Source organism: Anopheles funestus, chromosome 2RL, assembly GCF_943734845.2.
Source record: "Anopheles funestus chromosome 2RL, idAnoFuneDA-416_04, whole genome shotgun sequence".
Lineage (NCBI taxonomy): Eukaryota > Metazoa > Arthropoda > Insecta > Diptera > Culicidae > Anopheles > Anopheles funestus.
The window spans coordinates 29,080,200-29,094,166 of NC_064598.1; the positions used below are offsets into that span (position 1 = coordinate 29,080,200).

At 44.0% G+C, this 13,967-nt stretch overlaps 2 protein-coding genes across 5 annotated transcripts in view; both read right to left on the reverse strand.

Annotated features, from left to right (window-relative positions):
- Window positions 1-1,681, reverse strand: part of LOC125761474 (ABC transporter G family member 23) — a 40,387-nt gene extending 38,706 nt beyond the window's left edge. Inside the window, exon 1 of one of the 3 annotated variants that reach the window (XM_049422619.1) lies at window positions 1,289-1,681. The gene's annotated coding sequence lies outside the window, so the exon portion shown is untranslated. Of the gene's footprint in view, window positions 1-62; window positions 545-914; window positions 1,006-1,288 lie in introns of those variants that run through there. The other 2 variants (XM_049422621.1, XM_049422620.1) reach the window with 2 other exon arrangements.
- Window positions 1,682-10,119: 8,438 nt separating this feature from the next.
- On the reverse strand, window positions 10,120-13,836 carry LOC125761471 (cilia- and flagella-associated protein 58). 2 transcript variants are annotated; one of them, XR_007418113.1, is made up of 8 exons: window positions 13,351-13,836; window positions 12,925-13,274; window positions 12,237-12,863; window positions 12,036-12,163; window positions 11,381-11,958; window positions 10,597-11,313; window positions 10,292-10,516; window positions 10,120-10,206 (listed from the first exon to the last, which is right to left on the reverse strand). XR_007418113.1 is itself a non-coding variant. In XM_049422615.1 (8 exons), the coding sequence occupies exons 2-8, from the start codon at window positions 13,471-13,473 to the stop codon at window positions 10,346-10,348; spliced, it is 2,694 nt and encodes an 897-aa protein (XP_049278572.1). In that variant the 5' UTR covers window positions 13,474-13,492; window positions 13,643-13,836; the 3' UTR covers window positions 10,120-10,345. The 2 variants fall into 2 exon arrangements, 1 of the variants encoding a protein (XP_049278572.1); XM_049422615.1 differs by having other exon boundaries at window positions 10,120-10,516; window positions 13,351-13,492; window positions 13,643-13,836.
- Window positions 13,837-13,967: the final 131 nt, after the last annotated feature.

Sequence of the window (13,967 nt, forward strand, 5' to 3'; positions counted from 1 at the left end):
ACCCTCCAATTCGAGACTTTAGTATCACTTTTTTCTCGTATTTTATTTTTCTCTTCACACACCTCAAAATGGTCAAGAATATTAGCCGAGCGGGAATAAGTATACACTCGAAAGTAAGCGACCACTCAACGAACTTCCACTGCTGCCCAAATGTGTGCGCTACTTCACGTAAATAGCAGACATTGAATCCACCGTACCAACGGCAGACACAACCGGACACAACCACGGCAACGTACACGCACACTTGTACGCGTGGAAACGCACACAGACGGGCAGCGATCGCCGCTTTCCGCTATGCCAATGACTCGCGATCGAAAGATTTCTTGTTTTTGTTTCGCATTCTCACTTTTGAGCGCACTCAACTGCTACGGCGCTCGGGGGTTCGTCGCTTGAGCGTTTCTTTCGTTGTAAGGGATTTGGTACGTTGAAATCTTCACGGTCACACACAGCACCAAACGATTCGGTTGTTTTTGGGGCTATTTTTTTTTTGTTTTTTGGTTGTTAATTTCATACTTTGTCTTCTTTGCCACCCTAGCGCATCGAAACCACACTAACGTAATCTTTTTGGCGAGAAGCATCAAATTAAACAAAGCAAGCAAGGTTAAAGGAAGGAACCATTGGTTACCAACACGCTAGCAGCTAATGATTGGATCGACGTTTGGACAATTGGAATGGATGAGGAAACGAATTTTACATGTCTGGATGCTGCCCCAAAGCACAAACATACTTGACACCGAAGATTTAACCCCCTTTTCCGGACAGCATATGTGTGTGTAGCATTTTATTGGTTGTTGTTTTTGTTGTGTACGATCACCCAAGAGTAAGTTGTTAACTTTTTTTTTGTGTGTTTCTTCTTTTGATTACTATTGTCCCCACCTCGTGGTTGGGCGCTCTTCTGCACACACTGCACTCACTTTCTTTTGTATCGTATTTTCGGATGTGTGTTTTGTTTTCTCCGGCCTGCTTTCGTCTTTACTACAAACTGACCAAGTTCACGCGACACGCGATTATGCGCTCTCCTTTCTCAATGCACACATTTATGTATACTCTCGCACGATCTCTGACAACACACTTTGTGCTCTCTAGCTTTTCTCCATGTAGCTACAGACGAAAGATACTCTCCAGAAGATGACTAGAAATGTACGTTTCATCCCCAACGCTTGGGGATTTTTCCAAGAGTTCGAATCGTACATAACGAAATGATTTCTAAATAATGGTATTAAAAAAAATTCTACTCCAAACAAATAAAATACAAACTCTAACAATAAAGAATGATCACTAGTCTTACGGTTCAAAATATACAGCACACACAAACACACTGGCGATCGCGAGACGACGTAAAGACGGAAAAAACACTTCATTCACCTACGGCGACTAGAAACGCAATAAACCTGCCAGACCGGTGGAGATCGCATTCGTAGACGATCTATAGCGCCTTCGGACGGGTTGGTGCTCAGCGCGGTTTCGTACCGAAAACAAATCATCGGTTCATCGGGGGAGACTCACGCATGTGGTATGTGTGTGTGTTGCGCCTTAACGTAATCTGTGCATGAAATAGAGAACGTTTTTATTGAAATAACAACCGTGCTATTCGTGTTATCTTAGTAGATCGGAATTCTGTGGTCAGAAACGAAGAGAGCAATTATAGAAAAAGTTAGAGAAAATCGTTGTAAAAGCACGAAAACCTCCAAAATAGTTTTAAGAAATTGTTTTTCTTTATCTTAATGATTTATTTGTTGCAAGAGAACCTCGTATTTATTCATCTGTGAAGTTGTCATCCATAAACGATTTGATATTTCTTAAAACACACCCAAACATTGCCTTTAAATAAACGATCGATGGGGAAATTTATACGAACAATGCAATAGGCATTTCCGATTTTGCTACTTATCTAGCCCCTCGCCATATCGGCAAGCGTAGAAGTAACTCATTTGGGCAACCTGTGCGATGAGCGCAGTTCATCACCGATTATGGGAAAGCGGGCGTCTCCATCGTACCGAACACATTCATTCGTGTCCGTTCGTGTCAAGGGTTCGTCGCTTAATTTGTGTTCTTCCAATGTCACACAATTGAGCAATCAATCGAAACGGTGGCATTTGGTGGTTTGTTTAAACAACATGCCACTTTCTGTTTACCGTTTCACCCTCGAACGGATCCGATCGAGATGATCTCGCAATTTTTCGACTCGATAATCAAAAACACATCATTGTGAGTGAGTGAAGAAAGAAAAAACCCATTGCGACAATCTTGCACGAGGATGAAAATGGGGTCCTCCGCATGGACAGACGTAAACTATGTTTTAATGTTGTTTACAAAAACAAACATTCTATCTGCGTGACATTGGTACGACGCGCTAGGTGTGTTATCTCACAACTCGTTCCATCCGGTGCGGAGGTCGATCGGCCAGAACTGTTAATCTAAATTTAATATATCCACTCATTTCAACAACAGCTTACGGACGGATGCTCGCTATCCTTGAATGTGTTAAACCAAACGCAAGTTTGATGCTCTCGATCGTTTCGATCGACCGTGAAAAACTAATGCGGTTCCGAAATCCGAACGGATCGGAAATGTGCGTTATTGTGCTGTGCGATGGCAATTCCATGTCTTTCACAAAGTCAACGGTGACGACTTGAATGTACGGGTAATATAATGTTTATTACGGTGTAAAACGAAATACAGTAGAACGTTGATTATCCGGGGTGTTCGGGACCGGACTGATGCCGGTTAATCGAATTCCACGGATAATAGTCCCTTTAATGTCAATGTCACTTACATATCTAGATAAAACGTATATAGTATCTATATACAGTGGAACGCCGATTATCCGTGCTCGTTGGGACTCAGCCCTGGCCGGATAAGCGAATAACACGGATAATAGGCACAACTCTTTTTATTGATAAATATTAGTGTTTAGTGTGTAATGGGTAAACTTTTTTCTTCTAAAGCAAAATGTGAATTTTCTTATTTGCAGTTTGCAAAAGAAATCTGTTCTTTTTTTCGAATAGGAGTAAATTATATCATTTCCTATTGAGGTATTTATTTCTTGCCATCAGCGGTTTGCAGTTAATATGTCAATTTGCCTTTGGAACTTTCATTTCCGAGCCGCACGGATAATGCGGTACATCGGATAAAAGGTGCACGGATAATCGGCGCTCCACTGTACTATACTCATGGTGGTCGTTTTGATGCTAAAACTGATTCTGGATCAAGCAAATTATTGTCAAATAACAATTAAAATTCAGAACGAAAAGTTAAATCATTTCAAATACTTCGTTTGGTGACGATTTTAATAATTTTAACCAACCTGACATCTGTTTTCGGCGCACGGTTCTACAGTAGACGTTCTACTGTAGCTTAACTTTGTGCAAGTTGGCTTAAACGATGAGGCGCCCAGATTCAAAATTTAATGCTACTCACCCGATATTTCACGAAGATAAGTTTAAACCATGTACTGGCCAACCCAATCAGTAGAGGCATGCGTGAGAAATGTGTTTAATTGTAATGCGTCAGCAACCGCTGAACGTGTCCAGGTTGTACGGCCATTTTTATCATGCCCCGTCTAAACACGTTCTCTATCTCGTTCGTTCCCACTTTGCCACCGTTCCAGGGTGGCTTTGGGGTCGACCAAAAAAAAAAGGCAACTAACATAATCGGCTACGTTGATCGTCGGTTGATTGCGACCGGTTAGCATGCGCTCGACGAGTGAAAAACAAGTGCATCCATTCCGATTGCCCGATCGAGTTCGTTGCGTCTTCCGCGTTACGTGACACGGGCACATTCGAGTTTGCTTCGGCGCTCCAGCCTAATACCTCCCGATCGAGTACTCGATGTTGAACAACCTGACACATGTTTTCGTATACGTTACCAAGCTAGTGGTAACCTCTCATCTAACGAAAGTAGTACCTAGATGGTAATGTTTACACAGAACCTAAGCTAGGGGTAGGGAATAAGCCGTATATTAAGCAGCCAGTTGGACCCCGTCGTTACAGACGTGACGGAGGAGTATTGAGTGGTGACTAGAAATTCAATCTAGCAACTCTCTCGCAGGAGATTTTGTTGACAAATCTATTGCACAATCTACCTCGCTTGTCTCGGCTTATAGGGGAGATCTACACCTGCATCTATGGTGGATCTCGCCAGCAAAAACAACAACAACCTTGTATCTGCCAACCGACATTCCTGACGATCGATTTATCCTCTCCAATTCGTGCACATACCAGTTTGCAGTAAACAGAAAGTGCTAAAGGTCGTAAGGTGGGGTCATAACTTTACGATTTACCGTGACACTTGGAAATGACTGGTAAGGTGATGTTTACGATCTGCAAATTACCTTCAATTTCTTGCAGCAGTTGCACGAAACGGCGAACGCAGCTATTCTGTCTGCTGCCGATCGGAACAACAGGTTTTCTTTTTAATCAGATTCTAAAAGCATCACCCCATGTGCACACAATCGCGCGTAGATGCTAGTGCAGCAAGGACACCGCCCTCGTGGGGGTCACAACGAATAGCTTGGAGACACCCCGTTTCAAGCCTATTCAATTGACGCACAGTCAAGGCTACGTGTTATTGTGAACGCTTCCCGAACGCGTTCGGTCCGATGCCACAACGCCGTGGCGATTTTTATTGCATTTGATAATGAAAAATATGACAAACGGCAATGCCCCATCGTGCTGGCGAACGGTGAAAAGACCTTCACCAATGGTGCAATGGACGTTGGGGTTTTCCAAGGCGCGGTTTTAAACCGCCAAGTACCAAGTACCAAAGTATGCGCTCCGTCCTGAAACCATCGGACGCAAGAAAACCTGTTTACGAGAAGATTAATTTTTCGTTTTCGTTACATTCAGTTTGCATAGAACGCAATCATGAAGATGATTGCGAGTTATGGTCGTTACAAACTTGGCACTCGGATGTAAAATATTTCGCTTTAAATTGCAACTGTCTGAGAGAATATTGTTTGAAATCAATAAAAAAAATGGTTTAGATTTTAGTGTTCCAAGAGATCTTCAAGTAAATCTATTGCAAATACATTGAACATCGAATTTCTTACAAAGACATCATTTATTCATCTGCAGCTGTTATTGTTGGGAGACAATTTCTGTGTCTCAATCATAGTGTTCATGCGAACCCTGTTATACGTTTGACATATTATTATTTGTCACTTTGACATTTTCTTTTGGCGCCTTCAGCAGCCATTTTTGTAAATAATAATTTTTACCTGAATTCAGTGTGTTAATAAAAGCCAGAGGAAGAAGCTCATATGAAAGTGTGTCGCGTCCTAGCATTCCGTCCGAATCCATTGCATCATTCTCATTAGGTTATGGGCCCAGGATTTCACGTGTGACGGATTAAGGATTACTCTATGAACATCGTTGTGTTTTAAAAATGGATAACGATAAAGATATTGTGCGCATTCCGCTGTTCGATGGTTCGAACTTCTCATCTTGGAAGTTCCGAATTCAAGTGGTGCTCGAGGAGCATGAGTTGCTTGAATGTATCGAGAACGAGATGGAGGAAGTAGAGGAACTAACAGTGAAAAAGGAAGATAGTGACACCGTTCGCCAAGCGAAGGCAAAACTATTGGAAAAGCGTCAGAAGAAGGAACGGCGTTGTAAGTCGATCCTTGTATCGCGGATCCATGACAACATGCTGGAGTATGTGCAGGACAAGAAGACCCCGAGAGCGATTTGGCTAGCACTAGAAAGAGTGTTTGAACGTCATAGCACCGCAAGCAGGTTGTACATGAAAAAGAAGCTTGCAACGTTTCGATATGAAGGTGGCAGCCTACAGGATCATTTCCTGGCATTCGATCGTATTGTACGTGAGTATAAGGCCGCAGGGGCAAAATTGGAAGACATCGATATTGTGTTCCAGTTGATGATGACCATGGGGCCGAAATATGCGACGGTAGTGACAGCCCTTGAGACAATTCCGCAAGAAAATTTGACCCTAGAGTTTGTCAAATGCCGACTCCTGGATGAGGAGATGAAGTGCAACGATTCGTGTGTGGAGGGTGCATCTACGAAGCGTGAGTCTGCTGCTTTTGTTGGAAAGCCAAAAGACGGCTTGAAAAGATTAATTAAATGTTTTTCTTGTCATAAGCTTGGGCACAAATCAAATGAATGTCCTGAGAAGAAAACGAAGAAGATCTACAAGAGCAAGGGCAGTGCGAATGTGACAGGCAAGAGTATAAGTTTTGCCGCTGGTATGGTCGCCATAGAAAACCATAGAGAAAACAAATTGCAATGGATAGCAGATTCAGGCGCTACGGATCACATGTCCTACGATCGAGATCTGTTTGAAAAGCTGGTGCCTTTGAAGAATCCCATTGAGATTGCAGTGGCTTTAAACGGAAAATCCACGATTGCTAAATACTGCGGAACAATCAAAGTGATTGGGAAGATCGGAAGTCGACAGCACGAGTGCATTTTGGAGAACGTGCTTTTCATTCCAAATTTACGATGTAATCTTTTCTCTATCAGAAAAGCTGAGATGGCAGGAATGAAAGTAGTTTTTGAGAACGGCTGTGTTAAAGTTCTTCGTGGTTCGGAAATGCTCGCGTGCGGTAATCGTCATGGTCTACAGTATGAAATGGATTTTTATCGCAAGAAAGAAAACAATTCGATATTATATTCATGTGGAAAGATCCTCAAATGTAATGAGATGTGGCACAAGCGATATGGCCATCTAAGCGAGAAGAACTTGGAGAAGCTTATATCCCACAATATGGTAAAGGGATTGAATAAGCGTGATGGTGATAAAGCTGAAACGATCTGCGAAACTTGTATAGATGCAAAGCAAACCAGAATGCCATTTGGTGAACGTTCGGAAAAACGAGCAAAGCGTGTGTTAGAAATAATACACAGTGATGTATGTGGTCCCGTGACACCTGTTGGTCACGATGGAAGCCGATTCTACGTAAGTTTCATTGACGATTGGAGCAGATTTGTTGTAGTATACACCATACGTACGAAGGACGAAGTCTTCGATTGCTTCAAGATGTACGACGCAATGGTTACTGCCAAGTTCGGTGTTGATATTTCACGAATAGTATGTGATAATGGCGGTGAGTACCGTAATGCCGAGTTCGACAGATACTGTAAGCAGAGAGGTATCGTAATGCAGTGCACGATTCCGTACACACCTGAGCAGAATGGCGTGTCTGAGCGAATGAATCGTACCCTAGAAGAAAAGGCCAGATCGTTGCTGTTTACATCAAAAGTTGACAAGATGTTTTGGTGTGAAGCGGTGGAAACTGCAGCATATCTTGTAAACAGGAGTCCAGCAAGTGCCATCATTGAAGCTAAGACGCCTTATGAATTATGGGAAGGAAGAAAACCTGATGTGTCGATGATGCGAGTCTGGGGTAGTCCCGCATACTGCCATATACCTAAAGAACACCGGAAAAAGCTCGACAAAAAGTCTTGGAAAGGAATTTTCCTTGGTTACCATTGCAATGGTTATAGAGTTTGGGACCCAAAGCGTGGTAAAGTAATCGCCGCTCGAGATGTAATCATCAACGAGATCGGTGGTGATCATAAGGTAGTAGAATTTCAGAACAATTCTTCAGCTGGAACATCGGAAGACGTGATTCGTTTGAGACCTTCAGTTGAGTCCGAATGTTCGATTGTTCGGGATGAAGAAATTCGAGCAGGAGCGGAAATGGAAGCGGTAATAGAGTCAGCTGAACCCGACTTGAGCGAGACCGTTGAAGAATTTGTAGATTGTGGAGAAATCTTTGACGAAGGTGAAAGTTCAGCAGGGGTCAACCAACAACTCGCGCCAGAAATAGACAACAACGTTCGGAAGCGTGCTCCTCCTTCTTGGCAGAAGGACTATGTGATGAACTATTCTGCATATGCTTTGAACGCCGTGAGCTACATCGAAAACTATCCGGATTCGTTGGCAGAGATGCGCAAGCGTGAGGACTGGAATTTGTGGAGCGCGGCTGTAAAGGAGGAAATGCTGTCTCATGAGCAGAACAATACCTGGTCTTTATGTAAACTACCGGCAGGCAGGAAGCCCATTACCTGCAAATGGGTGTTCAAAATAAAGAAAGGTGAAAATGGACTTCCTGATCGATACAAAGCCAGATTGGTGGCTCGTGGCTTTAGCCAACGCTACAACTACGATTATTCTGAGACGTATGCTCCAGTTGCCAAACTGGATACTGTAAGAACAGTATTAGCCGTAGCAAATCAGAAGCGTTTGCATGTTCACCAGCTTGATGTTAAAACAGCATTTTTGAACGGAACACTTAAGGAGGACATTTACATGGTCCCACCGGAGGGACTTGACGTACGATCGGAGAATATTGTTTGTCGTCTGAATCGTAGTCTATACGGACTTAAGCAAGCTTCACGTGCGTGGAACGAAAGGTTTCATCAGTTCGTCGTCAGGCTGTTTTTCAAGCGAAGCGAAAACGATCAATGTCTGTACGTGCGAACGGTACAGAATGAACGGATGTTGTTGCTTCTTTACGTAGATGATATACTAATGATTGGACGTGACGTAAAGATGATTTCGGCAATCAAGAACTGTCTTAAAAAGGAGTTTGCAATGTCTGATTTTGGCGAAGTGAGCTGCTTTCTCAACATGCATATTGAAAGAAATATGGAAAATCAGTTCATGAGAATTTCACAGCGAGGATACATGGAAGCACTTCTTCGACGTTTTGGCATGGAAGACTGCAAGCCAGTGTCCACCCCAATTGAATGCCATCTGAAGCTAAAGAAGGGAAGCGAAGTGGAAAGAACGGAAAAGCCTTTTCGTGAATTAGTGGGTTGTTTAGCCTATGTTGCGCACACGACAAGACCAGACATATGCGCCGCTGTGAACGTGTTTAGTCAGTTACAAAGCTGCCCGACGAATGAGCACTGGTGCTATCTTAAGCGCATCTTGCGATACATTAAGGGGACACTTGATGTAGGCCTGGAATTTCGAGGAGGTCAAGCAGAAGCACCTTTGACAGTTTACTCAGACGCCGATTGGGGTAATGATATCAATGATCGACGATCAATGAGTGGTTACATCCTGCGAGTGTTCGGAGGCACAGTTTCATGGTTGACACGTAAGCAACAAACAGTGGCCCTATCGTCAACAGAAGCTGAATTTGTTGCGCTTTGCACATCCGTCAGCCAAGGAATGTGGATGAGAAGGTTGTTGGTAGATCTAGGAGTCGATATCAAAGGATCTATACCATACTATGAAGACAACCAATCATGTATGCGCGTGGCGGAAGAGCCGCGGGATTCTCGTCGTATGAAGCACGTTGACATTAAGTACAATTTCATCCGTGAACAGGTGAAAGGTGGCTTCATAAACATAATGTACATTCCTTCTGAAAAACAGCTGGCAGATGTTATGACTAAAGGACTACCGTCCATAGCATTCAAGCGTCTTCTGGAGCAGATTGGAGTGCGAAGTTCCAGAAATTGAGCAGGGGTGTTGGGAGACAATTTCTGTGTCTCAATCATAGTGTTCATGCGAACCCTGTTATACGTTTGACATATTATTATTTGTCACTTTGACATTTTCTTTTGGCGCCTTCAGCAGCCATTTTTGTAAATAATAATTTTTACCTGAATTCAGTGTGTTAATAAAAGCCAGAGGAAGAAGCTCATATGAAAGTGTGTCGCGTCCTAGCATTCCGTCCGAATCCATTGCATCATTCTCATTAGTTATGACCTCCAAACGGCGAGAATAATAAAACAACGCGTTAGGATTTCCATTGAAGTGTTACGTTACGTATATCTATCAAGTCGCTACCAACATTTAAAAGTGGCATATGCTATTGGTTTTTTGCATGTTGCATCACCTCATCAAAACGACTCCCGCCATATCATATTGTTAGCAGTAATACCGGTCCGGCTAATTGCCGGAAGTACGGTCAATACTAAACCCTTAATCAACCACGTGGACCGACACAAGCTGCTCGTGTTCGAGGATTGATCAAGGAATTGTTTAAACTCGTGTGCTAGACATCGACACGTTGACGCACCCAATGGACATTAGCACATCCAGCGAGATAAGCACGTAGTATTCAAATGATTGCTTGTACCCAGGTATCAGAATCGGCATCGCGGATGAATGTTTGTTCGGATTGGACCATAGGCGTGCTGTCGTTGTACTAATATTTATTTTCACACATCTTACAAACCTCGCTGCGCTAGCGCTATCAGCTAGGAATGGGTCGCAATTTGTTGTCTTCGTAGCACGGAGGAAGAAAAGAAGACGACTAATAGTCAATATTGGATTGGTCAGTAAATCAAGCAACGTAGGGCATGCTCACGATGGAATTATTAAGCCTTCGCTTTACCGCATCGTTACCAGTTGCAGCACAAGCTTAACAGATTGCCTTAAACCCCGAACCGAGCGTACGATAGCTGGATGTGTGGGCAGTTTGGCTGGTCGTACGTATTACGATGATATCACTGCTCGTGTTGGCCCCCGTTAGGGGAGGACCATCCGCCCGATGGCCACGGATATTCTCGACGAGCTTTATTTTTTCACGCTTCTGTAATTACACCGTTGGAGAAAAGCGTATTTAGAATAAATCATGCCAACCCGGGACATTCGTTTTGTTTGCTACTATACCTCTTTTACCAGTTCCTTCTTTGTATCCAGCAGTGCCTGCTTCAGCTGCTCCAGTGTACAATCTTTCGATTTGCAGTCGAGTTCCTTGATGCGTATTTCTGCTGCAAGTGCCTTCAGCTTCTTTGTGCGCGCAGTCAACGCCCGTTGGGTAGCGGACAACCGTTCCTTGACCTTATGGCTGGGCAGTTTCTCTACCACCTCCTTCAGCGCATCGTACATTTTCTCCGACTGTTGAAGTGTTTTCTCCTGCTCCGACACCGTCACCGACTGGTACAGTACACGGCGCTGCAGCGTTTGCACCTTCACAATAAGGTCCATCTTTTCCGGATCCTTGCCGCTCAACTTGCGCCAACGGTGCACATTCATCGGTGTCAACATTTCGTCCTCCAGTGCACGTGCCTTCACGCGTTCCTGATTCAACACACGATTTAGCTGCAACACTTCCTGCCGCATGTCGGCCGTATTAGCAAGTCCGCGTGTTAGTAGATTGCGCTGCGAACGCAAATTGCTAATCTCAATCTTTAGCAGCCGAATGTCATCCAAACGGTCACGGTACTGGTTTTCCCCGCGGTCCAGTGCCATGTTAAGCATGTTTAACTTTTCCGTCAGATTGTTGATCTCTTCCACGCGCTGGGTAAGCTGCACCTTTACAAGATCCTTCTCGTTGATGGCTCCCTCCAGTTGTTTTTTCAAACGCGTCATATTTGTTGCATCGTCCTAGTGAATGGCAAACAAAATTAGTTTCCAATAGAAAAAAGCGCACACAATCCCACGCAAAACCTACCGAAAGTGTTTTATTAAGCCGTGCATTTTCGTTCGTCTTTTCGCTCAGCTCCGATTTCGAATGTTGCAATGCGATGCTTATGTTCTGCACGTCGGTTTTAAGCGATTGCTTCTCCTTTTCCACCTTATCGATCGTTTTGTTCGCTTTGAACAGGTCCGCTATCTTGTTGGCATTTTCCTCCTTCAGCTGATCCACCGTGCGGATCGCATTTTTCAACCGTTCCTTCAAACTTTCCGTCTCTTTGCTGCAGGTCATCAAATCGCGCTCGAAAATGTTACGCTCGCCACGGGTAATTTCCAGCAGGTTTTGACACTGGAACAGCTTTGCTTCACATTCCTTCAGCTTTTCGCGCAACTCACCGATCAGATTCTGCTTGTACAGCAAATCCTCGTTCAGCTGCTCGATTCTGTCCGACAGATTCTGGACCTCTTCCGCATTCCGGTCCCGATCTTTCTCTACCTTGAGCATTAGCGTTAGCTGCTTTTGGGCCGCGGCCTGGTGTGCTTTGATTTCGTTCTCCAACGTTTTCTGGTGCTTATCGAGCAGTGTCATTTGTTCCGTTTGGTCGGAAATTGTTTCTGAGAGTGAACGGAGTACGGAAAAATTGGAAAAAACAGCATGATATGTTGATATTGTCTACAAGAAAATTACTCACTAGTCGCCTTTACAAGATCTTTTCGAACCAGATCTCGTTCCCGGAGCATTGCATCGACTTGCTTACGTGCCACATCGAATGATTTTTTAGAAGCGTCCCGCTCTTTCTCAAATGTCACGATCGTATTCCTAAAATCATGCGTTTTGTCATTAGGGCGTGTAGGGTGCAAGACTATTCCAATATGATCACAAATATACGTACTTAAATTTGGCCACTTCCTGATCCAGTGTTCCCTTTGTTGCTTCGATTGTTTGTATACGCTTCTGTAGCAACTCTCGCGTCTTTAGCAGCTTAGCATTTTCCAACCGAAATTTGTTGTTTTCGTCTTCTTTCAGCTTCAAAATGTTCACCTTCGTGTTCAGCTCGTTCGTCACCTTTTCCTTCAGCTGCACCATATTATCATAGTCCGCTTGGGATTTGGCCAGCTTCACCTGGGTAAGATTGCTGGTGGTCATAACACGCTCATAGTTCGTGCGTATCGCTGCCATTTGCATGCTCTGCTGTACGATGGTTTTGTGGTTCGATTCTGAAAGTGCTTTGAAATGCTTTGCTTCCTCCGTTTTCGTTGCTAGCTCTGCGGTAACTTCGGTGTGCTGTGTTTGCAGGCTCTCGAGCTGGCGCTTGTCCCGAAACGCTTCGTTCGACGTTTCATCCAGCACCTTGTATAGCTCCTTCACCTTTGTTTCCGACTCGAAGCATTTCTGTTCCAGCTCCTCCATGTACAAGCGTTGCGTGTGGAGACGACGGTTCAGCTCTTCTACCTCCACATACAAGCGATCGCGCTCGCGCAAGATACCCTCCTTATGTTTGTTCATCGTCGAACCGACACTAGAAAGGGAGGATGAAACCGAGTTAAAGCATGTACCCTCAATAATTCCACATTTCCTACTCATCGTCCCGATCACCGTAACGATCACTTTCGGCATGTAGTTTTTCCAGCTTCTCTCGCATCTGATTCATCGCTTCCTGTACGTTTTGTTCGCGCGTTTGGGCAGCATCGGCACGCTTCCACGCATCCTGAATTTCCGATTTCAGCGTCTGGATGGTGTCCTGGTCACGCTGGGAAAGTTGCATTGCCTGTGCCACCCGTCCCGAGGCGGCCGAAACTTCGTCCTGCATTTTTGCGATTCGGTCCTGCTCTTCGATTAGCTGCTGACGCAAATTTTGACCCGTAATGAGTAATTTCTGGAAGTCTTCCGCTAACCCATACTGCCCATTTCCTTGCAGATCTTTCACAGTCTGTGTATATAAGAAATTGTGTTAAACAGTTGGAGATTTAATGGGAAACAAGAGGTCAACTGAAACATATACTTACCAGATTAGCTTTGGAGCACAGCTCCTCGAAAAATTCATCCGTAATTTCTTTCGGCACCAGATCATCCTCGAAGGTGGATTCCGGTGCCTGCGAATCTTCACCACTTTCCTCTATTTGATCCATTTTGTGTTAATTTCTTTTGCTGGGGATGTATCAACCGTAGAGCTTTCACTTAATTACAATTACACGTCCGTGTCGTGTCGAGAACGATTTTGGAGTAAAAATTTTTCACTGCTGTTTTTTCCCAACAAACAACTGGTACCGTTGTTATGGTTCCATGGAAACTTACTACCTCAGTATCGTACGGTGCAGCATGCAATGAGGTCACGCTGGTTTTTCAACCTCCATATATGGGCCAACCTATAACACACAACGGGGAACAACACCGAACAAATAGCAACAGGTGGTGAAGAACTGCTGGTGATTAGTGTAAAATGCGCTTCTACTCATACAGCGAAACGGTTGCTATGTTTTCTGTTGTTTCATTCAACTGTTCTATGCATCTTTGATCTCAACTTCCCTTTTGTGATATTCCTTTTTGCGAACAGAAAATTTTGGCCTTATTGTTGTTATTATTTTCCATGGTTTTTTGTCGGATTTTGAAACACTTCCATACT